This window comes from Phoenix dactylifera, chromosome 6 (genome assembly GCF_009389715.1).
Source record: "Phoenix dactylifera cultivar Barhee BC4 chromosome 6, palm_55x_up_171113_PBpolish2nd_filt_p, whole genome shotgun sequence".
Taxonomy (NCBI): Eukaryota; Viridiplantae; Streptophyta; class Magnoliopsida; order Arecales; family Arecaceae; genus Phoenix; species Phoenix dactylifera.
The window spans coordinates 2,087,787-2,114,778 of NC_052397.1; the positions used below are offsets into that span (position 1 = coordinate 2,087,787).

The window sequence follows — 26,992 nt, forward strand, 5'->3', positions numbered from 1 at the left end:
CGATTAAATCCTGGCCTCAAGAACATGTACCTGCTCCCAAAATTTCGACCTATAAGAATTTTTCTCTTTGGTCACCTATTTAATCATCCATGTTGTTTTAGGTGGGACGCCGCTTTAATGAAGGGAGGAGGGTTGCGAATTGGGCTCTCCAAGTCTTGGTTTGTTGCTATGGACTCTGGAGTGCGTGCCAGAGGCTGTTTCCCACGTGTGAATGCATAGTGATCCTTCGCACGTGCTTACTCGTGGATCGTCAGATTAATTGCTGTCTGGTCGTCCCACAGGACAGAGCCAAACGCGAACTTGCCCATCCTCTCCTATCGGAGACTCGGAGCTTCCAAACCCTAGTTATTTTTAAACCCTTCTTCGGTTAAACGCTAGACTATGGAGAAATGAAGGCCTGATCCCCAAGAATTTGGTGGAGAAATGGGCTCTTCCCTGCCTTTTCAGCCGCCATGGCTGTTCCCGAACAAGCTCCGCGGCCGTTCCTCCTTCGCCGGCCGGCTGTCGGCCCCATTCTTGGCTTCCCGAGTCCCGAGGCAACGGAGGTCCCTCTGGCTGATTTCCTCCACGGCGAGAAAGCTTGAGGCTTCTTGGGTCCCGGCCAACGAGAGCTCAGAAGATGGTTTCGGCGGCTGGTCCGTCCGCAAGACCGAAACCGAGGATAAAAATGGTTTAGTTTTTGTTACCTTTTGCACTTTTTTTGATATCTCTATCAAAATTTATATGAGGAAAAATAAACGTTTTTTTTTTGCGATCTTTTATTGCAGGTGTGCCGAAATTTCTCTTTTTTGGTGCGGGGGCTTCGATGGCGATCTTGTTAGCTACCCTCACATATTGTTCTTTCTCGAGAAAAGGTTCCAATTTCTTGAATGTATTTTTAGTACATTTATTAAGTGAGGGCAAGATCAAAAAAAATGAACTGGACCGATCAACATGTGTGATGAAACCGTTTTGTTTTCTTTAATTGTTTGTACAATCTTAGAATCTTTTGGTGACAAAGATTTATTGTTTTCAAAAAAGATTGAATATAAAAGCAAAGATTAGCAGATGCTATCTTCAACATCAATCTCCATGTGCTATTTCCGGAATTGTAGACAAACTAAAATACAAAAATAACAAGAACACCAAACAGTCCCTATGTTCTTTCTTGATATGCATTGTAATTTTTTTTTTAAGCTCGATATTTGGCCCCCATGCCTGTTCCATATGAACATGGGGTTGATTGGGAAGATGTCTCAGGGTAACCTCAAGGGTGTGGTTAAAGACATATAATAGTTTGTACGAGGTCTCAAGTAGATTAGTGATTCAGTAGTGAAATGATCGGCCTTCATTGTGTGCAATTTACTATTGATTAATGAATTTGTTGTGAGCCAAGACAACCAAAGTAAAACTGTAAGATAATTTTTTCCCTTAAGCAAATGAAGTTCTTAACAAGTAAACATTAAATCAGGGGATACATTAATTGAATGCCGGCATGCATCCCTGTCAGGGCTGCTTACTGTGATTCTGAAAGCTTTTCAGAAGTTAGCCACTCAGCTAATCATTATCTTATGTTGAATGGTTGGAGTTTGTGTTATGTGTGGAAAGGCTGTTTGGGTTTGGGATAATTTGTTTCGCATCCAGTTAATTTTGGTTAAAATAAATTCTGTTTGGGAAAATTATTTAGCTACTTATCCTTGATTCTTGTCCCACATTTTGTTGATGAATTCATAGTAGTAAGGCTGTTTGGTTTTGGGATAATTTTGTCTGGCATCCAGTTAATTTTGTTTGAAATAAACTCTGTTTGGGAAGATTATTTAGCTACTTATTCTTGCTTTTTGTCCCACATTTTGTTGATGAGTTCATGGACCATCTTGATGTCAGATTTGTAATTTGTAAAGAGAGTGGTCTAATGCTTCTAGAATCTAAAGAAAAGGAAAATGTAGTAGGGATCAATTCTTGTTGCTCCTAACAAAGAGTTTGCTTGGTCAGTCTAATTTACACAGATCTGCAATTTTTGCTGCCGCAGATTTGATAGATGCAAACTGCACAATTCTTTGCAGGTTTCAAGCTTCATTTCACTGCCCCATTCAACATTTTTCATGAGAAGCTGATGCCGATGGGATCTGCAAAAGATCCACATAAAGATATTGAACCAACTGCACTGGAAGTGAAGAAGGTCTCAGAGACAAAGATGGATGATAAGGCTGATATGGAACCAAATGTATCAAAAACAAAAAATCATTTATCAGGTGTTCATGCTTCTTATTGACTTCTAGCAGTTTGTTGATGCTATGAAATTTTGCTGTCTTCTGCACTCAATTTAATTTTTCTACGCTATTGTACAATTCCTTGCTATGTGCAGTTTATTTGATCTTGAGGTTTCATGCATGTTATTTGTTTAACTTTTAATTGTCACCATTCAGTTTATTAATTCGAAATAATTATTTCCATACGAATGTGCTTTTTATCAATTTCCTAATCCAGCTTTGTTTATTTCTTCTCACCAAGTCCTTATGGTTGTGCAATCATTAATTATTTTCTTTCTTGTTTTTGTTCTTTGTTAATATTTGATTATCAGAAGGCAAACGCATTATTGTACCAGTGGCTGCTGATGCCATCCAAAATGAAGCTCTTTCTGTTTTGAAGAGGCTAAAGGTTGGTTGCAAGAACCTCATCCTACTGGCATTGTGAGGGAGTTATTCATCATGCAGAACTAAATAACTTATTAATTTTGCTTTTAAATAGCCATATCACTATCTACATTTGAGTTAATTTCACACCATATATGATGGCATATATATGGTCCATGAATATTATGTAGGCCTCCAGAATTCGAATATAGCATGTGGTGTTGGTTTAAAAGTTTCTGTATTGATTATTTAGTACCTTTTCTGGCCCATAACACTTGGACTTGTATGAAGAAAATGTGGCAAGTTGTGGGAGTTCTCTAGTGAATCATTTCTTTACCAAAGGGCAAAAATATTCATTAGTATGTGGTTTTGATATGCTTAAAAATATGAAACAGAGGCCCTTGAATAACTGAAAGTACTAAACTTTAGATGCTACATTCTAGCCCATGGCTTGATCATGTTAAGTGATAAATATTGGTGGTGACATATACACTAAGCAAAGAGATGGTCTTGATTATACCTTTTTCTTGAGTATTGTCTTTGATAGGGATGATGATGCTATCCATATACCTAGGTCCCCACTTCCTGTATTGGATGATGTTCTCTTTCTATTTCACTTAAAGATCGGTTGATATTGTTTTAAATCAGTAGACATGAAGCTTCTACTGCAGTTCTGAGAAGTGAATTACTGTTGACTTTCATGTTACTTAGATCATTGAAAATGATGTCCACGCCGACGAATTGTGTACAAGGAGGGAATATGCAAGATGGTTTGTCAAAGCAAACTCCATGTTAGAAAGGTGAACATGAAAACTTCCACCTCGATTTTAGCATAATGTGTTTTGAAGCTATTATAATTAAGTTATCTATGCTGTGTCACACAGGAACCCGAAATACAGGATGGTTCCAAAGATTTTGATTGCTGGTTCAATTTTTAGAGCATTTGATGATGTCAGTGTTGATGACCCAGATTTTTGGTGCATTCAATGTAAATTTCTTCACAAAGTTATATTGTAATTCTTGAGAAAAGTGCTTGGACTCTGATCTGATAAATTTGCAATTAAAAGCACTTGCAGAAGCTGGCATCATTCACAGCAAGCTCTCCTGTATGAACTCCACCAGTCTTTCGGATATGGGTAGTTATTATGGCCAAGGAAAATTTTCATTTTTTCCAGAACGGTACTCCTTTACCTTGCTTTCCATATTATTATCATATTTTGTTTTATTTTTTTGTCCCAGTTATAATCTGTCATTTTATCTTCAATTGCAGTTTTGTGTCTCGTTTTGATCTGGTAAACTGGAAAACCCTGGTAGAGTATTCATTCACTTCTGAAATGAAGGAAAAGGTACTGGTGATCTTTAATAACTTATTGGTTAAATTGCTTTGTTGGAAATATGTTAGTGTTCCATTGCTTTTTCAATCTGTTATTTTCTCAGTTTTCATGTTAGATCTGACTTGTTTACAGTCCAGATGTTAGGGAACAGAGTGGGCTTGTTGGATTTGAGTGCTAGTTCAGATGCATCACCCCAGTTATTTGTAGACCTAATGGCTGGTGACCAGAGCATAATTAGAAGAGTTTTTGGTAATACTTTCACCCTGTGCTGTTCGTTCATCATTTTTGGTAAATGTTGTCCATTCAGTCTGGTCGTTCATTCATCTTTCACCTATACTAGCATACAAAGACCACGCAAGTTGTCTATTTCCAATCAAATTGGTTCATTTGTCAGGAAATGTGTTGTCCTTATGAAATTTTGATGTAGGATCAGATCATATGACCATGGACTAGGTTCACCTCAAAATATAATCGTAGCTTTACAATATTATCTTTTGGTTTTAGTTATCTAAATTTTGTGTTCTAAAAATGCCAGTTCATACTTTATTTAGTGATAATCTTCGAGGGAATTCTTGGATATGTTTCCAGCTATTTATCTAGTATATGTGTAGAATCATGCATTTCTTTATTGCTTAGTTTATGTTCCATTGGCATTGATTTGTAATGTTATTAGGTAAACATTTGTCATTGCCGGCTTGTTATCTTGAACATTGAACATTAAAGTCCCTGTTTTATATTGGATTTCTTTCTTTCCATCTTACATTTGACAGGAAACATTAGACGGCTTCAACCACTCAAACCTGCAACGAAAGCACAAGCAGCAGTTGCACTGACCAGTGGCAGAATGATGGAAGCACTTCACGCTGAATTATCAAGACTTGAAGCAGAAAATCTATCAAGACAAGCTGAGATGGAAGAAATCAGGTCCGAGTTACTTCACAGAGGAGAAATACAGAGCTTTTGGGAGGAAAGGCTGAACAAAGAGCAAGACCGTGGCATCGAGGTCGAGAAGGAACATCAGGCTGCCTTGTTTGATTTGGAGAAGGAGAAAGTGGCTCAAGATGAGAGCCTTGATGACTATTTGAAGGAGAAAGCAGCTCTGGATTGTCGACAGCAGCTGCTGTTAAGTCTTAGGGAAGAAGTGGATGGTGTGTATGAGAAGCTTGCAACCGAGAGAGCTAATATCATGGTTGAGCAAGAGAGTTTGGAAAAACTTTATGTTGACTTGTGCAGTAAGCAGGATGCCATACGTGATGCCAAATCAATATTGGAGGCTGAGAAAGAAGCAATCCAGATTCTAAGGTGAGCCAACTCTGACTTCCATTTTTTTTAATTAGCTCTAACATACAGGATTGCTTATTATTATTATTATCTAATGCAGTTTTAGTTTTGTGACAAAATACTACTTTATGATTTTTTCCAACATCAGTGAGATAATCTCGTGACGTAGCTGATAGTTGTTTTCATGATGTCATCCTTGGCATCATCATTTCTTGTTGTTAAGATATTTAATAATCATAAGGATATGTCAATGGCGACACTATTTTCTTTCCCATTTTTTCCTTTTGTCATGTGGTAAAACTGCTGGCATATCCAAACTGTTAGAATGCAAAGTAATTTACCTCAATGCTATTATATTGATGTCTTGTCCAAATTTATGAAATCCTTTGACTCTGTTCTTTCTTCCTTCACAAGAATGGATACATCTAGGGGACTTTATCATTAGAAGAATCTTGTTAGAAGAGAACGAAATGCCAAATGATCCATGAGGAATGCTTGTTTCACTGGCTGTCCATAATACTGCAAGCGATACTATAGTTCCTACATTGAGACAATTTTTTTATGATGTGGTATGCCTATTAGGCTTTGAAACACAGTGATGAAAAATAACTTAGCTGAGGTTGTGAACTCAACTATGTAACTTTCTGTCGTATCCCCTAGGTGTGAGGGCAGAAAGCTTCATACTGATAGCTTGGTATTAGCTACGATCAGCACTTATACCATACCACAAGTTCCAAAATTCTATGCCAACAGATGAATAATGTCCTGACAACTGGTTCACGCTCTCGATGCCTTAAAATGTAAAGGGAGCAACTTTTTGCAAAGTTAGCATATTCTTAAACTTTTAGCACGTGGGGCATTTTTGCAAGGTTTCCTTGTGCACACACTTGCTTCCTTAAGCCTCTTTTCATTAGGCCATGGTCATAATGTTTCGTGCTAGACACTAAAACTTGTTAAGGGCATAGATTCTCATACCTGAAGGCACTGAGTGATTGGAGTGGACCAACAAAGGCTGAGATGGAGGTATTGTGAAGTAATATAAGAAAATTTCTATTTTTAAAAGAAGATCTAGACAGGAGTCAGCTACAAAGTGAGATTCGTAATTCCTCTTCATATTGATAAAAGCGGCTTGGTCTTAATATTTATGCTTACTTAGGCCTATTCCAAATGGTAGGAAGTTAGCTGTCATTAGGTTTCATTTGTGTATAGCCTGGAAGCAAGTGGACATCCAAATCTCAATAACTTGATATTCCATGATTTTATTGTTTTAAATTGCACCTGTCATGCTCATTGTCTTCCTATTTATGTGGCATATCCACTTGTATGAGTTTCACACATCCTCATATTTGCATGAAGATGTGAGGATGCCATTCATAGCGATCTATTTATAGTCACTTGGGTGGTATTTACTTGCTTTTGCCAATTAATTATCTGGTTAGGCAGGAACCAGTTATTTGGCTTTATGGATGAAACTGGAATAGCAGAAGGGCCTTTGGATGAAAGGTGAAAGGATCCAAAAATGCACCACCACTGGAAAGTCATGTGCCATTAATCGACATGCCCGACCCGATCCAAATTTCTGATCAAGCTTGTTGGTTATAGTTTTGCCTATAATTTTAGTATAGCATATGGCAGATTTTTAAATAAGTTATGAAAACTTTTGTTATCACCTGTTTTGAGGAAATAGCTCTTGCGATTGAACTCCCGATTCTTCCTATTCTTCTACTGCTACTACTTCCCTCTCACCCTCTCTCTCTCTCTCTCTCTCTCTCACACACACACACACACACACACTCATTATTAAGAAAATTACAGAAGCAAAGAGGGTATATCTTGTTGTCATTCTCATTCTTCTGAAGGCATGCTCTGCAGATCTTGGGTAGAAGAGGAAGCGTTGCGAGTCCGTGCTAGAGCTAAGGTTCTAGAGCAAGCTGCACAAAGATGGCAATGCAATAATGGATTTGAGCCTCCCCAGCCAATTTCGTCAGACAGCAATGATTCTCATAGACTACAAGAATCCAATGGAAAAGGGTCATAGTTGGTTGTTTTTAGATGCTTATCCTTAGTCTCTGTAATTCTTTTAGATTATGTTTTAGTTCTCATTTTTGCCATCAATAATATTACATCACATTTAACGAGAATTGAGGAACTGCGGTTCCATCTTTTGATAAAGAGAAGTTTTGTTTTAGCAAATGAAGTATCAAGCTGGTTTAGAGCTCATTACCCATGATCAGTATATTATTCGCACCCGACTGTTCTTTTTGCCCTTTCTCCCACTATGCTATGCATGCAACTAGGGAAGTTAATCTCATGTGGACCCTGCGTCGACGAGGTCCATAACGCCAGTCCTCTATTCACTTCCTAATAAAAGATTATGAGAAATAACCCAAACAGAGAATGTATTTATCAAATCCATTAAAAATCCTCTTGTTTATATATGATGGTAGTTGTCGTGTTTTACATGTTAATGTGCATTGACTAATGTCGTGCTTGTAATTTATAGAAACTAAATTGATATTGCATGCGTGTGTGTCTATATATATATATATATATATATATGCATGTATATATGTTTGTGCGCACACGCATATATACGGATCATGGAGTTGCTTCAAAGATGCGGTCGGAGTTGGTCATGCACATGGATTGCATCAATACAAATTTTCTTTATCTGATATGCTTATTGAGTAGTACATGGATCAATAATTTATTAGTCAGAAACTGATCCAGATACTTAGATGTACCAATTTCATTGGGTTAAGGGCCTTGATTAAGTTGATGAGGGTCAGCCAAAAGATGATTTAGGTTAAGGTCGAGGCTAAATGGTGAATTGATCAGATTTGTGTGGCTTAGGTGGCAGATAAAAGAAGACGTGAATTATTTTGAGTTGAAACTTGTAACCTCGCTCAAGCTTGATCGAGAATATATTTAGTTGGAAGGAGTTGGATTTTATAATGAAAATGAAAATGAGTGGCTCTCACTTCAGTCATTTGGCTAGAGAAAATTTAATTCTCATTCTTTTCTAGAATGGGAATGCTTCACCCTTCCAAAATCTAATTTTAATTTTTCTTCTGATATTTAAATTCTATTTCGTTAAATTTATTTTTTTAAAATTAATTTTTTTAAAAATATTCTTCTATTTAATTAATTTTTAAGAAATATTTTTGTTTAGTTTATTTTTTTTTTTTGATTTTGATTCTAGCGGCAAACTAAATATATTGCAGAATATGGTCATTCTAATTTTCATTACAGTCTATTTTGATTTTGATTTTTATTACAATTACAGTCACAAACTCAATGCATTGGAGGTTGCAAAAAGGGCCTCGCGTCAAATTTGAACTCGTCCCAGCACTCGGCGTGCCCCGACCAGTCGACGCATCGTTCAAGTAATTTTATGCATAGGCCCCTAAGGAACATCAACATTACTAAAAGTTATGCACAAGTGGTGCAGGGGGTAGTCCCAGCCCTCGGCATGCCAAGACTAGCTAAACTTCCATACAGACAATTTTACAAATAAATAGTAATATTACTTGATTCTAGAAAATGGTGGAGGATGGAGGGGTTTTTCAGGCCAAGCATATTTTTCGTAAAGCTAATGGAGCTGCAGATTAGATGGCTGCTTATGTAGCCAGTCATTTCGATAGTATCCTATGAACTAGAGATGGAGAGTTGCCTCGAGCACTCGAAGATATTTTATTTTTTGATTTTATTAGGTGCATCCGTATTCATCAGATATGACCCACCTGCCTTAGCGCATTAAAAAAAAAGGAAAAAAAAAAAGAAGAAGAGAGAGAAGAAGAAGAACCGGATGCACTGATGCCCGTGGGCATCCAGTTCCGAAATAACGCTAGTCCCAGCACTCGGCGTCCCGGAACTACTTCAGATTTAGCGCAATCTATTTTGCATGCAAACCCCTACACCCGGAACTAGTTCAGATTTAGCGCAATCTATTTTGCATGCAAAACCCTACAAAACATCATTATCGCGAAAGCTTCACCCGTGTCGTGCACGTGATCCCTCAACTCGGCCCTGGAGGAGAAGAAATAGAGCTGGAGGGAGCTCCTGTTTCCCTCTCTCTCTCCATCCATCGCCTCTTCGTCGCCCTTCTCGCTCTATCATTCAGTTCTTCTGAGTCCTAATAATCTCTGGGCTTTGTAGATTCGAAGAGCGACGAGTTGGTGAATGATCTACTCCTTGTGAGCTCGGTCCATGGCCGCCTCAGATGGAGAGCCCCAAGCGGCCACGAAGGAAGCCGAGAAACCGAAGATTGAGCCGTTGAGGCTCCCAACGCCTGAGGAGATCCGAGGCCAGGACATCTGGAACAACTGCGCCGTCCGTAGTGTCGTTAGTGGAATCATGGGTACTCTTCTACTCTCCAAAATCTCACGTAGAAAACCCGTCGGGGCAAAAAGATGAGATTTTTATTCATGGTTTTCTCTCGATTTATTTATTTATTTTAACTTTGCTGTTTGAGCGGAGCAGTGGGTTCTCGTTTACTATCTCAAAACTCACAAAAGAGGCCTGTAAGGGCAAAAAGTTGAGATTTTTTTCGAGTTTTTCTTTCTTTCTTCCTGTAATGCCTTTTCTTTCCTAATCTCCTGTTTAAAATAGTGGGTTCTGTTTGGTTATTTTTGCTGGCTTCGGAAGATCTTCTATGAGGTTGGACTGTAACTTGATGCTTACAAGATGTTTGGTATGAGTTCAAAGTGAGGATTCTGTTCGAGGTTTTCTTTCTTCCTATAATATTCTTTTTTTTTTCTAGTTTTTCTATTTAATATGGTAGGCTTTCTTGGGTTCTTATGCTGGCTTTTGATGTTTCTCTAAGATCTCGGACTGAATCTTTCATGTTTATAAGATGTTTGGTGTAAGTTCACGGATAATTTTGTCAGAAAACACGGGGGCAGAATCATCGATTATAATGGTTAGAGAACAGCCATGCTAAGACATGTGATGGTCAAAGCGTCCATATGTTTTTAACTTTTAGAACTATCGTGCCAGGTCTATGCATTTTCTCTTTTACTGAGTGATAGTGAAGAAAGAATCTACCTGTGATCTCAGACACCTGTTATCCCTTTAAGTACGAATTTGTTTTGGTTTGAGAGGATGATCTAGCTAAAACATCACAAATGGCTGACTAGGGTTATCCTGAGATTTAAGAATTTGTGGATAAACCAACTAGAAGGGGTCTTGCTGGGGCTTGTTTCTTTGGAATTGCTGGATACAACCATAATATATAGTGAACAATGTGATCATAAGTAAAGGGCCACAATGCATCTCCTTGGCATTCGTATTATGAATTGTGTTCCCCCATATATTTACAGATGGCTATATCTTCCACCGTGATTTGCTTAATAAGGAGACTGGGTGCCTGACAGGTAAAAGAAACAATTTTGCATTCTTAATATCATAGGTCTCGAGTTTTCAGGTATAAAAATGCCTTCTGGGATTCTGTTGATGGAAATCATATAGAGGATGGAGGAGAGCACCATCAAGATAGGAGTAAGAAAAGAAAATTTAATTCTTCACTGAAAAGGGACATATGAAAAGAATCTGGACAAAAATTGTATTCAAGCTTAATCTTTGGGAAGATTTACTTGTGACTATAGTGCTAGGGGTGCTCACACCAATCAAGAAAAAAGTTGAAGAAATGAGAGAGAGAGAGAGAGAGAGAGAGAGAGAGAGATTGACTTGCAGTTTATACGTTCAACAACTAAGAGTCATTCACTTCATCAACAATTTCATCAAATGTGTTCTTTATGGAGCACATCTGAAAGTCAGTAGGGATCTATGGAAGGATTTATGAAATCCATATGACTAGTTGTCAGCCTGATATTAACCTACTACAGATGGTGCCCAAGTACTCTCTATGATGAATTTGGATGAGATAAGGTCTGCCATCAAGCCTAGGAGATAGTTATGTAGGTAAGGACACCCACATAATTGATTGGTTAGTTTAAGATCATGCAACAATGGAGCAACTCTTTGGCAGTCATAAGACTTTAAAGAGTCTAAACCAAAATTTTAAATCCCGTGGGATGGGGTTGTCCCGGTTTGCCGATAGAATGGGACATGTTGCCATTCCGCCCCGTCTCAATACTTAGGACAGAGGATGTCTCAAAGCATGCCGATCAGGATACTAGACAATGGCGGGACAATCCTGTTCTGACATTCGGGATGGGACCCGTCCCGGCATCCTGCAGCACATCCCACCGGGATTTGAGACTATAGTTTAGAAAAAGAGGAATAACATGAAATCTTTTTGTATGTGGAATTGCATCCATCTTGTATCCTGAAGTTTTGCTGTCAGACTTCCTGTTTTGTGGCTTGAGTCTGGATTGCAAATATAAGATTTTGAATTTCATTTGCTTTAGCTGAGAAAGCTTTCAACCAAGCAAATTTACCTGATTTTATTAGTAGCCCTAGGATCTCATATTTTTGTTTGTCGTTTTGTGGATGGCACAAGCAAGGGGGGTTTGCTTGTCATTCAGATGGTTCAATTATAACATATTATTTTTGTCGTGTTTCCAATATAAGAATCTTCTTAGCTATGTGGCCTACAACCATTTCATCTTGTCTTAGTACACGCTAAAAGCCTGGCCCATTGGTTTGTTATTTTCCCATTTCTTTTTACTGATATGAATAAATTGGGTGTATATCAGTGAAGAGTATTTCAATTTCATGGATATTTTCTGCTTATCAGCTTTTATTTATACATCTCTGAATTTTCTCTTCTCTCTCCCTCTGTTCCTCCCTCCTCTCTCTCTATCTTTATCTGTGTGTGTGTGTTAAGTTTCGGTGACCCTGGAATCAACACACTTTTGTTGTGGATTTCATGTAGGCGGTGGTCTTGGTCTATTCATGGGCTTGTTCCTTGGGGCTTTGGATAATCCTCTTATGCAGGAGGAAATGACAGCAAAGCAGCAATTTATATACACAGCAAAGCAGATGGGCAGGAGAAGTTTCAGCTCTGCAAAGACATTTGCAGTTATGGGCCTGATCTTCTCAGCTGCTGAATGTGTTGTAGAGAAGGTAAAAAGAGAAAAAGAAAAGATGATGTCCTTCATTAATTTGAATTGTTTCTGTTTTGATGATTACATTTTTCCTTTAGGCTCGAGCAAAGCATGACACCACAAATACAGTTGTCGCTGGCTGTGTTACAGGAGGGGCTATCTCTGCAAAAGGCAAGTTTCTTTTCTCATGCCAAATTCTAGGAATTTAATGTTTTCTGGAGCAGGAATGATATGTCTGTAAGGTTCTGCCAAGTAATAGCCTGAGCGTAAATTAGCATGCAAGTGTAGCAAAAGAAGATGCTTATTATATTTTCTGTGGCTCTAAATCTGTTCCATGTTGGCACTGCTTAAGTATGGGAAATACATTTTACCTATATAATTATATTCATGAGATACCTGCCAAATGCCATTATTTGTGATTGACTAATTGCTACTTCTCATTCATTAATTGCGAGAAACACGTGCTGTAATTATGGTAGAAAGGTGGGCGAAGGAAGCCCATACCAAATGAACTTAGATATGCTAGAATGCCTTATTTCCAGTTTTTTTTTTCTTTCTGTGCCCATTTTCATGATGAGCTATTTCTATTATATGCCTGCAATTTAAGTTGATGTCTGATCTAGAGTTTCATACTGCATTCTTCTCAGCATTTACATAATTTCATTAGTGGGCAACAAATTTTCCCAAAACATTTCTATCTCAAAGTTAAGATTTATGTCACTCCCAAGTCCCATGAAGCCCTTACAGAGTCCAAAATCTGCTTCATTTTTACAGATCACACTGAGCATTTCATTAGTGATGATAAAGTATGAAAAATATGTTTCCTCATTGTCACCATGATGCGCCAAATAAAAATTGAAAATTTGCAATTTAATCTCAATCTATCGGATCCTATTTCATTGTGCAATTAATCTTTTGGTAAATTTTGAAGAGATCTCACCAGATCACATTAATTAAGGAACTTCCAGAAACCAATTGATTTTGTGATGGCCATGGAACAGTAACTGATATTCCTATATGTGAGAAGCAATTCATTTGTAATTTTAACGGTGCCTTAATGCATGTTTGGTACTTTGGTGCAAGTATGTATGTCGAACATGCACAATAGCATGAAATTTAGGATTGAAAAACTTTAAGGTAGTGTTTGGTTGTGGAATAAATTTTGGGGGAATAAGGAATAGCTTTCCGAATCTGTAGCTCGGGACTTGGTACATGGAATAAGGAATTTATGGCATTCAATTTGAGGAATAAGTGGAAGGGGGTATCATGTTGTGATGTTGTTTGTTGGTAGAATAAGTTGAGGGGATAAGTGGAATTTTATATTGTCTGGACAAAACTGCCCCTCTAACAATTGTGTGAAAATGGCTATGAAGGCACTATCTTGTGAAATTTTCCCCCAGTACATCACAATTTAAGAAGACCTATTGCTCACTTACGCAGCATATTGGCTTGAACAAATTATCAAAATACATATCCCGTGGATATATCACCGAATCACTATTCAATTTCTGATAAACATCAATGAAACTAAACTTAAAAACTTATGACTTTGCTTTGATGCAGTAAAATCTTCAAGACACTCACCATCAAGCCAATTCATCATGTGAATCATTAACATAAAAAATCTCAACTCAATTGAATCAAGATTTTAGTTCACACACTTAACCAGAGTCCATTAACAAATATCAAATACTACATATACGTTTCGAAACACTAAAACCAAAATAATCCAGAGAATAATTTCTAACAATTGTCAAATGTATTCTAATATAACAATAATGGATTACAACTCAAAAGCTCCAACAATTGCCTTCACATCCTCTCTCACCTTCCCTTCATCACTCTCCATAGATACATCCCACTGGTCTTATCTAAAAGTAACCAAAATGCTTCTCTAATAACTTGTTCATAAAAAGTCAATTCAGCAGAAGTTGATAAAAATTTGTATAACTTCTAAATAAATTAATCAATATGCTTCTGCTACTAAAAGGTTTATCTTAGAAATTATAAAAAAAATAAAAATCCCATCAAACAGCCATATAAAACTCGATTCGACAAAATATTCCATCCAGAAGTAAAATATATAAATAATTTGACCCATAACCATTCATCCTCCAAATCTAGAGAAGGTAAAAAATGGTGTATTTTCTTTAAATTAAGAAAACAATTCACAAAAAAAAATCCGTAGAAAACCCAATTCACCAAAAGATCATCAAAATTCAAAAACCTAAATCATTTAACAAATATTCATTATTCTCTAAATCCAGCGATGGTGAAAATGAGAATGTATTCTTCCATAAAACTGAATGAAAATTCCATTAGTTGTCCATATAAAACTAAATTCACCAAAAAGAATCAAGATTTTAGATTCTAAATAGATTGAAAAGGAAAAATAACCATCAAATACTCGGCCTTTCTTTGAATTGTTGTTGATGGAGTTCTCGACTTGTGAGGAGTCGTCTAAGATGGGGGAAGGGGGAGGCACTAGAAGGTCTTCTAGTCAAAGTAATTGGCAAAAGTGGTGGAGGGGAAGACGAGATGCATAGGGTACATCACCAAGAGGCTTTGCCAGCCACCCATTAACCAGAATCTAAAGAGGGGAGGATGGAAGAAGGGTGTAATGGAAGAGAAGGAATTCACGATGAAGTTTTCAGTTGCCCAGTCTCTAGAGTGGCTTGGTGGCCATGATCAACACCCTTGTATGGAGATCGGGAGGAGAGAGAGGAGCAGATGGAGAGATGGGAGGAGCGGGAGGTAACGAAGGAGAATGGGAAAGTGATAGATGCCGTAGGAATAATCTAATCTGACCTTTCCTTTGAAATAGGCTTATGATGCAAGTAGGAGGGGTATCCTCTTTGGCATCATAAGAAGGGTATGGTGTTATTTCGCCGACTCAGAATAAGTGGAGGAATAAGGGGGTTATCCCTCTACTTATTCCCCATCCAAACACTACCTAATAGAATTCTAGTCCTTGTGTTTATCAAACTGTTAAATTTGCAATGCATATGATAACATATCTGGAAGTATTATTTGAGATCTTAAAGTTCTTATAAAGTGGGTTTAATAATGACAGCTGAATTGAATTGATCATGAGGGTTGCTGGTGCCAATCTCTTCCAACTTAGGCCTTCTACCAATTTGGCATCAATGGTGTGCCGAATTTGTACGGACAATGTACCAATGTGACACCAATATGTCCTGATCGATGAACAATGACACTCTGTGTGCTCAGAGTCACCCTACTGACAGAGCATCTATTCAGTTTCTTATAACTCCTTTGCAACCATGAAAAGTCTGATAATGTTGCATGATCAACATATTAGTAATAAAGAGAGGAATGCACACAAGATAACCGGAATAAGGATGTGGAGATTAGGACAGATGCATGGGGAAAAATCATAAAACTAGGATAGAGTTAAACAGCAAATGCATGGGATTGTTGGACAAAACAAGAGGGATAAAGGTCAAAAGAAACAGCCTAGTTGGATGATGAAAGCAAGCAGTTCTTATTCGAAGCACCCTGTATTTTACTTAAGCAAGCATTTGAAGTACTAATTGGAGTATGCTACCCTAATTAAAGAACTGATGTTGGCAAGATTTCTTCAGACGGCTCAAGTTGTCAGGGAAAGCTTGACAATATTTCCTGTTACATATTGGAGTGTGAAATTATCTTTACCCATTTTACGTCTAGAAATGAACTTGTTCCTATAAACCTGGTATTTGAGCTGTTGACTTCATTGAGGTGAACTGTGATTGGCCTGCTTGCAGGATGTAAATAATCTTAGTTGATGGTCAGGAACTTTATGAAACTGGAGGCATCCTTTATGCTTTCTGCTTGTAAAGTTATCAACCACCGTACCATCTCGAAACTGACTATTTTTAGACCATTCTTTTGTGCCATTTTTTTCCACTTTCCAGTGCTAACTCAGTGAATTGGTGAGAGATTTTACATTGAACCAGGAGAGGCAGAGACAATAAGGGTTATAAGTTGTTTTGCATAAAGGAATTCGAGGAGTGTCCATAATATATACCTTTGGAATTTCTATAACGTATTTTGTTAAATTTTGCTTGCTGTACATGGTGGATCTTATGGTATGAGACCCATGTGTATTTATCTTTATAACATATTATGCCATCCCCAAATTTAGCTCAATGAGTAATTGGTACATTCAAATCGAAGGCATTGCTTTGCACCCTTTCCTCTTCATATGCTAGTTTTTGCTGTCCAAGTACTAATTGGCCTGTGCCATGTTTTTTGCTGTAAGGAGCAAAAGGGGGTAGTTTGCAGTTTTTATTTTATTTTTATTTTCCAACCTTCTGTTTTGACGAGAAAGATAAAGATTCTCATTTGCATCACAGCAGAAGTTATCTCCATATATACTTCCAAAGCTGTTGAAAAACCAAACTGGTGTCACATATTTGGTTTTAGTACTACCCTTTGACCAATGAATTTCAATAAACATGACATCAACTTCTTTATACGCATCTTAATGTAGATTTCATCATGTATTTTTTTCAGGAACCTCATATTTACATGCTAATATATTTCCACTTTCTAGGTGGTCCGAAGGCTGCATGTGCGGGATGTGCAGGTTTTGCAGCATTCTCAGTCCTGATTGAGAAGTTCCTTGATCGGCATGATTAATATTTAGTGGTAGTATCTTTAACATTCAACTCTATACACTGTTTTTCCTTTCAGTTCAGTATATTGATTTCGGATGGACTTTCTGTCATCCGATTTTGGAATTCATCTCTATCCTGATATCGAGTCACCCGGGAATGTAATTTTTGGGTTTCGTCCCACCAGTATTGAGATGTTTCAAGCAATTTTGATACTCGTATGATGCTCGTGATTCCTTTACACCCTTACAAGTGAAGGTAATCGCTTTCTCTGAGTGGATAGGAATAATCAAGGAAAAGATGTGTTGAAAACAAAATTCATTTATAATTTCTCTTTTGCCTTAGTGCTGGCTATCAATAATGTTGTATTTTGCTTTCTTTTGAAATTTATGTTGTGTTGTTTTCGTTATTAATGATGTTTAAGAGTTACCAATATGATGGCTTCTTGTAATTTTCATCTTGTGGGAGGAGAAATGGAAAGAGAAGGGTGATAGGCTGCTGTTACAACTACAGCCAAGTTGCCTGAAGAATTTTTGACTCCACTTGGAATATAACCGACCAGCTCTCTTTGCAGCAGGGTCCTCGACTTTTTGAGTTCTAATCTGTTGAGTTTATAATAGCAGTACCATTCAGAAATGCTACTCCACTGAATTTTCAGCCACTCCAAAATTTTTGGTCTAAATAGAATTCCAAATTGTCACAAATCATGCACATTGAAACTCTATATTCTTTCTTAATTTTGTAACCAAGTTTTTTCCAGCTTCATACATTCATAAAACAGGCTATGTTTACAACCAGGTGGCTGATCAAAATCATCTTATTAGTGAATTTGAAGTGGGATGATGAACGACCGTATGATTCGGACTTGGATTTGTTTTTTAGCGATGTATTTGGACCAAAACTCAGGCTCCTCCAAGGTTCTGATCTAATATCATGGATCAGATTCAACCTTTGTCTTTTGGCAGATTCTGGCCAGAGAGAGAACACATGAAACTGTAGGGAATTCAAGTACTCTTTTCAGTGTTTCAAATTTAAATTCCACTAGCTCGATTATCCTGGAGGGCGACTCGGCCACAGTTATCGGATGGATCCAGGAGGATGTGAGGGCACAGACCATCCCTTGGTTCGGAATATAGGGATGATGTGCAGGGATGGGCTGGCCGTCCAAGCCAAACATATATTTAGAGAAGCCAATGGGGCGGCCGACTGGGTGGCTGTTTTTGCGGCTCATTATTTAGGGTACACCCTTTGGGCGGAGGAGGAGAAGCTGTCATTGGCATTCCGCGAGTTAGTGTTTTTTGACTTAATTGGATGTATTCGTATACGTATTATATGAAAATCTGTTTTTAGCAAAAAAAAAAAATAATAATAATTAAATTCTACAAAGCTGATACAAATTACAGCCTTACGGTTGTCTTTTAGGTAAAAAATCACAAAGATCTTATGTCCATTATCGAGCAGTATATAATCTCTTTTCCGGCCTTAATGTCAGCAAACGCAATAACATCAGCAGGAGCATCAGAGACCACATCAGCAGCGTTAAAGACCAGAGAGCCAGTTTCCCATGGTCCTCGGTGGAGTTGAGAATGGAGCCATGCAAATGTGACGTGTATTGCTCTCGGGTAATGCTCTGGTGACACAAATCTTGCACAAGCTCACGCTGGTGGTACGATGAATCATCGGCGGCCAGTACCTATCAAGGTATTAGGTTGTCGGTGATGGATCCAATGAGACTCACATTAATTACGTATCTTTCTTTTTTTTTTTTTTTTTTTTTTGCTTTAAGGAGGAGGGGGGGAGGGGGAGTCCACCCAGCCTCCCACTGGGTCTCCATCCTGCCAGAAGAATGTTCGATGCGGATAGAAACGGCCGTGTGTTGGGCATTCTGGTTGGTTTTACTCATACCTTCTCCATCCATGGGCCCAGCTCGGTTACCCCTCTGGGCTCCGGCACGAACCCTCCGCATAAGTACGTCACGTCCGGCACCACCAAAGCTACCAGCCGACCAGTAGTGATTCTAAACCCCGTGTCTAGATATGAAACATCCGGTCTCCGAATTTATATAATTTATTTCTTATTTTATGTTATTTATTTTTTTTAATCGACGTCCGCGCATTTCGAACGTGAAACCATTTGGTTGGAAGCAAACGCCCCGTTTCAACTAAGCTACCATCTTGGTGGCCATTACGTATCCTTCCTGTGCAAGATTTTTGTGCTATTCTAGCGTTTCTGATTCCTCTCCCTTTAACGCTTGTGGACGCACGCCCAAAAGCAGTGGTAGTCTACAACCCTATCACTTCGCCTCTGCTTTTTTGAATGGTAAGCATCTGATGTGAGTGGCTGCAGTAGAGCATGTACTATATCGTAAGGATGATACATTGCACCCTATGAGCTTATCCATAGTATATTTATGAGGATACCCTAATCATCTAGAATGATTCATGCATATCTTTGTGATTTACCAAAACATGGAAAGCATTGATATGGACATCTTGCTAGAAACAATACTTGCTCTTCTCAGACCAAGGTCATTATCCATTGATTGTGAAAAAAATGGAAACCGAATCAATATATATCTAATCATACTAATTCAGTAATTTGGGATTCGACCACATTCGTTCCACTGTTGCGAGATTTATTATACTCTGATGTTATTGGATGTATTTATAGTAATTATGCTGTCGCCTAAAAAAAAAAAAAAAGGTAGGTAATAATCAATTCATATTCTCTAGAACGGTCTTCTTACGACCCAGAACTGTGACCCAAAATGACCACATGCATATATGTGAGTCGCTCCGAGGTAAGAGAGGACCAACAATTTCTATGTGAGCTGCATGCATACGTAACGTTGATGGACGATATGCTCATGAAATTTTGACAAACTTTGATGCTCTGGTGGCCAAAATCTAGATTAGGCCTCCAATTATGACGAGAAGCAAATGCAGTTAAACTTGAGTTCCATCCTTTATGGGCTGACTGGTCCGCACATTTGAGTCAATCGACAAGTTGGAATGGGGTCCGACCAGCTGGGGCCCAGAGATCGGACTCGAATATAGACCCTGGATACTGTTTGGTTCCACGATGACGCGGGAAGTTGGTCAACTGCTTCCAGCGCGTGCGCGCCGGACATGCCGGAAGCTACTTTTGGTCTACGAGTCAGCCGCAATCTCTCTTGGCGGGATGTATGGCGCGATACAGACACCGTACGTGAGCCCAGGGACAGCCACCTCTACAGCGGAACGCCGCAATTCGTATCCAATTACAATGTACTTGGAGAGGCTGGGTGTAGCTCCGGCTTTGTGTAGATTGGGAAATGCTTATCCTGTTCTCCGGGATTTACCGGAAAATCTAAATTTTCGTTATTTAAATATTTTTTAGTGTAAATATAGCATTTGTGTAATCAAGATTAACAAATAAAATCAACTAAATTCTCTCTTGAGCTCCCACGTTCTGAAAAGTTATGACAACATTTTTTTTCCCGACCAACATTAATATATATATATATATATATAGAAAGAGAGAGAGAGAGAGATCGCAAAAATCTTTTATATTAATTTTGGGGAGCTATTTTTTCTTCCCGAACCAAAGATAACTTTGATAGCTCTTACCTTAGAGATCGTAATGACTTATTTTACGAGAACTCAAGACAAAAATCCCTTATGATTGTTTTTTATTAGGAGGAATTGATACAAGCATATGGCTTTAATTTTGCAAACTTTGAGTATAAAACTTCTCCTCCTTAAAGCCAGTATGTGCTATTTGGAAGAAGTCATTTTTTAAACTCCACCCTTTGAACTTAAACTTTTGCTGATTGAGTATTTGTTTTGGTACATAATTATTTCAAAGTCGAGAAATTCATTTTTAGATTTAGCAAAAATATCAAACTTGACGATGGTCTAGAAGTATTGAATTTAACTTGGTGTGACAAAGCAAGGGATAATCTTTATTTTCATGCCCTCAAATTCATTCATTTGTGCAAGTGGATATCGGTCATGGTTGTTGGCCTTAAACTAGCTATCGGTCGGCGATTTGCTTAACAGGCAATCTAGTGACAAGGTCAATGGTTAATGGATGATAGAATAAGAGGGTGATGGAAGAACTAAAAAAAATATTTTTTATTATTATTTAATAAGTAGATGGCGAGCAATATTCTTGATCTATTCCAAAATATTAAAATTTACAAGGCAATAAGATGGCTCATAAGAAGATAAAGCTATTATGCTTTGATAATAGAACATGCAGCATGGGAGAACAATCGGATGCATCCCTCATATCCCAACTTCCATCCCGATACAACCTAATGGAAAGAAATTTATAACTATTTTTAGGATGAATTATCCATCTAAGAGAGACTCTTTATAACATACCTCACCCATCACGAGTATGAAGATGGGTGTTATCTTCTATTTAATTAGGATCAAATAATAAAGAGAAAACTATAATTGAGATACATAAAAAAAAAAAAAAACACTGTGATGTACTACCATGGGACATGTACCACACCAGAGAGAGGGAGGGGTTGTTTAACAAAGGAGAGAGAGTGTGAGAGAGAGAGAGAAAGGGGGAGAGGTTGCTTAACGAAGTGCTCAGATATCATCCTTCTTCGTATCATAACCGACGGTGACCGGATGCGGGAAGGAAGGCAGCGGGCTCCGGAGCGGCGTCCGCGGTGTGGGCACCTCCGACAGCTTTCTCCCATCGCCGTCGTAGTAAATAACGCCGGAGAAATCCAGCGGCTGGCATTTCTCCCCCATGAGTATCGACCTCCGCCACACCCCCTCCTCCTCCTCTTCTTCTTTCACCTCACCGTCGTGGCTCCTTGTCTTCCGATCGGCGATCCTTTTCTTGGAGCTTTGCCGCCGGGATAGGAAGGGCCGGGCGACGGCCGTCGACATCCGGGAGAGGGCAGGGCCCTGCCGCCGGAGTTTCCGTGCCGCACGTGTCACGTGCCTCGAGCACGCGCTCGCCATCTCCGTCACCGTCTGGAGAAGCCCGCTCCCCATGAAGCCCGTTCTTCTTACTTTGGGGGGCCTTCTAAGAGTTGGTGGGTGGTGACCGGAATCCCCTGGGTTAAGAGTCTATATATAGAGGGAACGGGGGGAGTGGAAGGTGACCGGTTCGGACCGGGCTCGCTATTTTGCAATGCTCTCTTTTGATTTTAAAATTATTTAATATTTTGATGCATGATGTGAAATTAATGGTCGTCAAACGAAATGAGCGGACTTCGAGAATTCCTCGCATGGCTGCTGGAAAAAGGTTTCAATGGTGGCAGTCAAAAGGGAGAAAAAGATTTAAATTAATTATGGTTACTGCTGAACTGCAAGAAATGGTTGTCGTTGGCATTATCGCTGCAAAAATATGCGGTTCAAATCATAAATGGCTGCCTCAATTTCACTCTTTTCAGTGAGGCATTGATTATTTTGATTTATATGTTCATGCATTAAAATGAAAAATCATTATTGGCATATTTAATGCAACATTATGTCGAGGTATTGATAATTTTGGTTTGCATTGTTTTTTTATAAAAACAATCATTATGGCGTATTTAATGCAGGATTTTATCATGACATTTGATATAAATCAATACATCCAGGCATTAATAATTTTAATTTACATGTTCATTCTTTAAAAAAATATTATTGATATATTTAATGCAAGATTTCATCTTGCCATTTTACATGAACCAACATATTGATGCATTAATAATTTTGATTAATTACATGTGCATCCATTAAAGATCATTATTGATATATTTAATGCATGTATGATACAAATCAATATATCCCAGGATATGATCACTTAATGCGATATTAATATATTGGTCAAGTTTTTTCACATATAGGAGGAGATTTCAATGTCTTGGTTCTGGTATATCAACAAAAAGCCTCTAAAATTTTAATTATTTTTTATTTTATTTTAGTCAAAATAAATCAAGATTTTCATTCATCCTAGGATTTGATGGTTAATACCCACTGAAATAACCAACGTATCAACTTTTAAAGACCTTTAATGAACGGGCTATTCATTACAATCTATAAACCAAACATTTTGAGGAAAAAAATTATAGTACAACTTATCAAATGTTACAATCATTAGAAGCAAGAGTCCAATGGCCTGCTTTGGCATTATTTCTCTCAAAAAGTGGGGTACTGGTGACTACTAGGACAAGTTCTCCTAACACATTGACATGATGTTTTTATTTGAAAATATGGATCTAAATTTTTAAAGAATCCACCATCATAAATCTTATATTGCTAAGTAGAAAAGTACGACTACTACGACAAATTTTAATTCACAACCACAGCTAGTATAAAATCTTGAGGGAGAGCAAGTTGGCCAGAATATTATACCAACAAGCATACAACATTAATGGTGTATCACTATGTGCCACTTGTTTTAATCATGTTAAAGTATATCAAAGAGTATAATTGATTTACAACACTAGAATGGCTAGAGAGCTCTCTGTTTGTGTTTCTTTGGATAATTGTTTTGTTTTCTAATTTAATATCACAATTTTTTGAAAAAAAACATAATGATTGCAAGTGTTGCTTGAGCACTTTTGAATTTTTAAAACATTATCCATATAATATAAGATCTTATTTATACTGAGCATAGTGTTGCACAATTATATATAGACTTGTCTACAGCCCTAGTTATCATGTGTTAGTTTTTGCTGTTTAATGGAATATCTATTTTGTGAAGATAATTTTTTTTTTTTTTTTTGCCAATAGTGCTTCAACGGAAATTTATGTGGCCAATCATACTAGGACTACAATGTGGACTTGAAGATAGATACTCTAACTCAATTTCTAAATATTCTGCATTTTATCTTTCATAAATATATTTATTCAAGATCAGTATAATTTTTCTAATTTATCAAAAAAATGCTGTATAATTGGTGTAGTACGTAGAAAATGGCTAAATTTAAAATTTCTAATGTTATATTGTACATGCAGATAACATTTTGTGTGCACAAACCGGCCGAAAGCTTCTTCTTCTTTTTTTTTTTTTTTTTTTTTGAACCTAATGGTACCTTAAAGCAGATTAAAGTTTCCATAACTATGTTCCAAGAAAATTATCTAGGTCAACTTTAATTAAAATATTAGATGGATTTTTGGTCCACATCGGCCAAACTCAAAGTCCACCCAATGGTGACGGCTGTGGTGCTCTTCCACATCACCGGCCAAATCCAAGACACGAGTGCGGTGGCCGGCGCGAGAGGGAGCCCCTCGTGTCATCGTTCTCAGGCCAATCCAATACCCCATGGATGTCACTTTGTGGCGAGTGGAAGCTGGGATTCCTCCACTAACATCCTCCGCCACAAGATTTTTGTCCTAGTTATTACCCTAAGGGTTGGGCCAAGTGCACTTCAAGCATGAAAAGTAGTAAATAATTAAGATTCCAACGGCCAACAATCCTTAGTGGCAGGAAACTTGATTTTGATCGCGAAGTTGACTGCACAAGTCTTGAATTAATTATACTTGGTGGCCTGAGAATTGACACTTGGCAGACACGAACTCCTAACCGGCCACGTATGGCACCCAAATGTAAATGGTCTTAAAAGGTATCAAGAGTGTGGTGACCTACCCCTTTCAAAAATTATATGGGGCAGTCTCAGTTGTGGCTCCCCTGGGTTCACCCACGAAACCATATTAATTAAGAGTTAGGGTTATCTTTCTTGATAGGCAATTAGTTAAATGGGGACATTTAGCAAATCGAACTCATGCTTAATAAAAATGCATTTCACTTGTTCTTGATTCATATGACAAAATCGGCTTCAAAAGTTTCCGACAAACACCGTCTTCCTTGCATCCAATTTTGTTTAGCCATAGTGTAACTCTATTATTATTATTATTATTTAAAGTAACAGTGTAGTTATATCTTTCTCGAGGAAGACTCATCTAAGATGATTGGCTGAATCTCTAGGTGAACTTAGCGGGCAGACAGTCATCCTTTATTGATTGATATTGGGAGATTAGCTCGTCAGTGTATCTGCTTCAATGCCAAGCATATGTATCAAGAAGCGAATAATGCTGCAAATTGGGTGGTCTCCTTTGTTGGGAATCATTTTGACGGTATCTTTTGGACGGACTCATCCGCTCCTATGCATTTTCATCAATTTTTATTTTCCATTTTTTTTAGAGGTATTCACACTTGATTATATAAGTCATATCCGCAGTATCATAATAATAATAATAATAATAATAATAATAATAATAATAATAATAATAATAATAATAATAATAATAATAATAACAACAACAACGTAACTCTATTAGTTAACTTCTTAAACTAGCATTACTGAGGCTACTAGATGCTCGGTTCGACAAATTAAGAAACACACCTACCTTCTCCTCTACCAACATGCAAATTGCTTTGCATCATGCATGTGCACCATGGTAGTTGGATCAACAAACTAGCAGAGCTTCAAAGCATCTAAAATATGGAGTCATGCATTAATGAACTTTGTTGCATGATGTTATTCTAGAGTTGACAAAAATATATAGAAATAATGATTTTTGAGCAATGAAATATAATATACTATAGTTTCATTAAAAGAAATATAATATAGTATAACGTTATGCTTCATATTTACCATTAAACTAATTGTATCGTTGCCTCATATATCAACATGCTTACATATTATTCTAGTTCTTTAAAATAAGAGAACATAATATCTAATTAAAATCATGGAGATAGGAGGTCCCCAAGCCTTATATTGTAGTTGACTTCCTATCAACTTGCTCTTACCAGCCCAGTCATGCCGGAAGTGTTTGTTGGACCGTGTCAAGGATACGTGGGAAGGGAACACTTTTTAGAATTTTGTTGTACGTAGTCAATTTATCGACCCCCGCAAGCCCATTTGATGCACGCTGAACATGTACACTGCTTTCAAGAAGCATCCTAACCATACACGTCCCAAATCTGGTGATCTCACACCTTTGATAAGAGAGCCAAACCCGTTCGCTTACATCCGCTTAACTTGAGTCAACCGGTTATAAATCTGATTAAGTTACTTATTTAATAAAGTAGTCATGTACAAATCTAAATTTTTGGCCAGCTTAACAAATAGGTTAGATTCATATTAACAGATTTTCAATCTATCATGTATCTGGCTCGACCTAATCTGATTGCTATCTCTATGCAGGTTGTATACTCTAATACGTCTAGCCTGCAAAACCCAAAATCCCTAGCCTGGATTTCTTATTCTTTCCAAGCCGAGCAGTGGAAACAATGGGACTAGCCAACAGATTGACACCCCTAGTTTCTCGTTTGTAAGCAGGGGATAACATGCCGAGGGCTACCAATAGGTTCTCTCATTAATTTGCAGCGTAGCAATTGGCAGAACAAAGTCCTAGGAGTTCGGAGTAATTAAAACGGACGTTGGAAGCTCACTCTCATCGTCTTTTGATCTCGGTCCTTGGCACATCTCGGTTGAAGTGGTTGGTGTCAGACTCACCGGGAGAATGGCGAAGTCCGACGCCCGGGAGGGCACAAAACTTGGGGTTGGAAACCTCTAGTTGACTTCCTTCAGGACCAAACCTCGCATGATCTCTAGATAAAAGGAGTTCGGTGGGGTTTCACTTACCACTGATGTTTGGTAGAAGCAAACGTTAGTTTTAATATAAATCCAGCACATGCTTCATGGAACTTCATTTGACTCAATGAAAACTTTGAATTGGCTCAATGAAATTTTGTTTATAATTACAACCATAATCATCAAGTCTTGCTTGCACCGAATGTTGCTCAAACAACACATAGTTACGTGTTTGCGAGGACTTGTAACAGAAATTTAAAATCTCCGGTACGTCTTAATGTAATAATATGTTTTAGGTATTAGTTGTGACGTGTGTGTAAACTTGAGTCACAGAAAGAATATTTTTAAGAGAAGAACTATGCAAGGATGATTACATTAAAGAAATTAGCTAGTTAGGAATGGAACACAAAGAAAAGTGGAGTCAACTACATTTAGTGAAGCGATTTGGTGACACGAAGAGAGAAAAAGTAGAAGGAAAGAGAAGCGATTTGCCGACACAAAATTTTATAAAAAAATTTACATGATTAATGCGAAAGATTTCATTGGTCCACTAATTAACTAGCTTTTTTTTGTCCGGAGAAAAGTATACATCCACTAA

General features: G+C 37.8%; 3 protein-coding genes across 5 annotated transcripts; 2 read left to right on the forward strand and 1 right to left on the reverse strand.

Moving 5' to 3' along the window:
- The first annotated feature begins 221 nt into the window (after positions 1 to 221).
- Positions 222 to 7,438, forward strand: LOC103701932. Of its 3 annotated transcripts, none has more exons than XM_008784155.3 (11): positions 222 to 670; positions 768 to 854; positions 2,043 to 2,231; positions 2,561 to 2,637; positions 3,324 to 3,412; positions 3,497 to 3,600; positions 3,680 to 3,791; positions 3,883 to 3,958; positions 4,084 to 4,195; positions 4,717 to 5,248; positions 7,087 to 7,438. In XM_008784155.3, the coding sequence occupies exons 1-11, from the start codon at positions 424 to 426 to the stop codon at positions 7,136 to 7,138; spliced, it is 1,677 nt and encodes a 558-aa protein (XP_008782377.2). In that variant the 5' UTR covers positions 222 to 423; the 3' UTR covers positions 7,139 to 7,438. The 3 variants fall into 3 exon arrangements, with proteins under 3 accessions (XP_008782377.2, XP_008782374.2, XP_008782375.2); XM_008784152.3 differs by having other exon boundaries at positions 7,100 to 7,438; XM_008784153.3 differs by having other exon boundaries at positions 2,564 to 2,637; positions 7,100 to 7,438.
- A 1,827-nt stretch (positions 7,439 to 9,265) lies between these two features.
- Positions 9,266 to 17,291, forward strand: LOC103701931 (mitochondrial import inner membrane translocase subunit TIM22-4). Its single transcript, XM_008784151.4, has 4 exons — positions 9,266 to 9,587; positions 12,066 to 12,256; positions 12,336 to 12,408; positions 16,796 to 17,291. The coding sequence occupies exons 1-4, from the start codon at positions 9,437 to 9,439 to the stop codon at positions 16,879 to 16,881; spliced, it is 501 nt and encodes a 166-aa protein (XP_008782373.1). The 5' UTR covers positions 9,266 to 9,436; the 3' UTR covers positions 16,882 to 17,291.
- Positions 17,292 to 21,157: 3,866 nt separating this feature from the next.
- LOC103701930 lies at positions 21,158 to 21,921 on the reverse strand. Its single transcript, XM_008784150.4, has one exon. It carries the CDS (start codon positions 21,857 to 21,859, stop codon positions 21,443 to 21,445), a length of 417 nt encoding a protein of 138 aa, XP_008782372.1. The 5' UTR covers positions 21,860 to 21,921; the 3' UTR covers positions 21,158 to 21,442.
- Between the last annotated feature and the right edge of the window lie 5,071 nt (positions 21,922 to 26,992).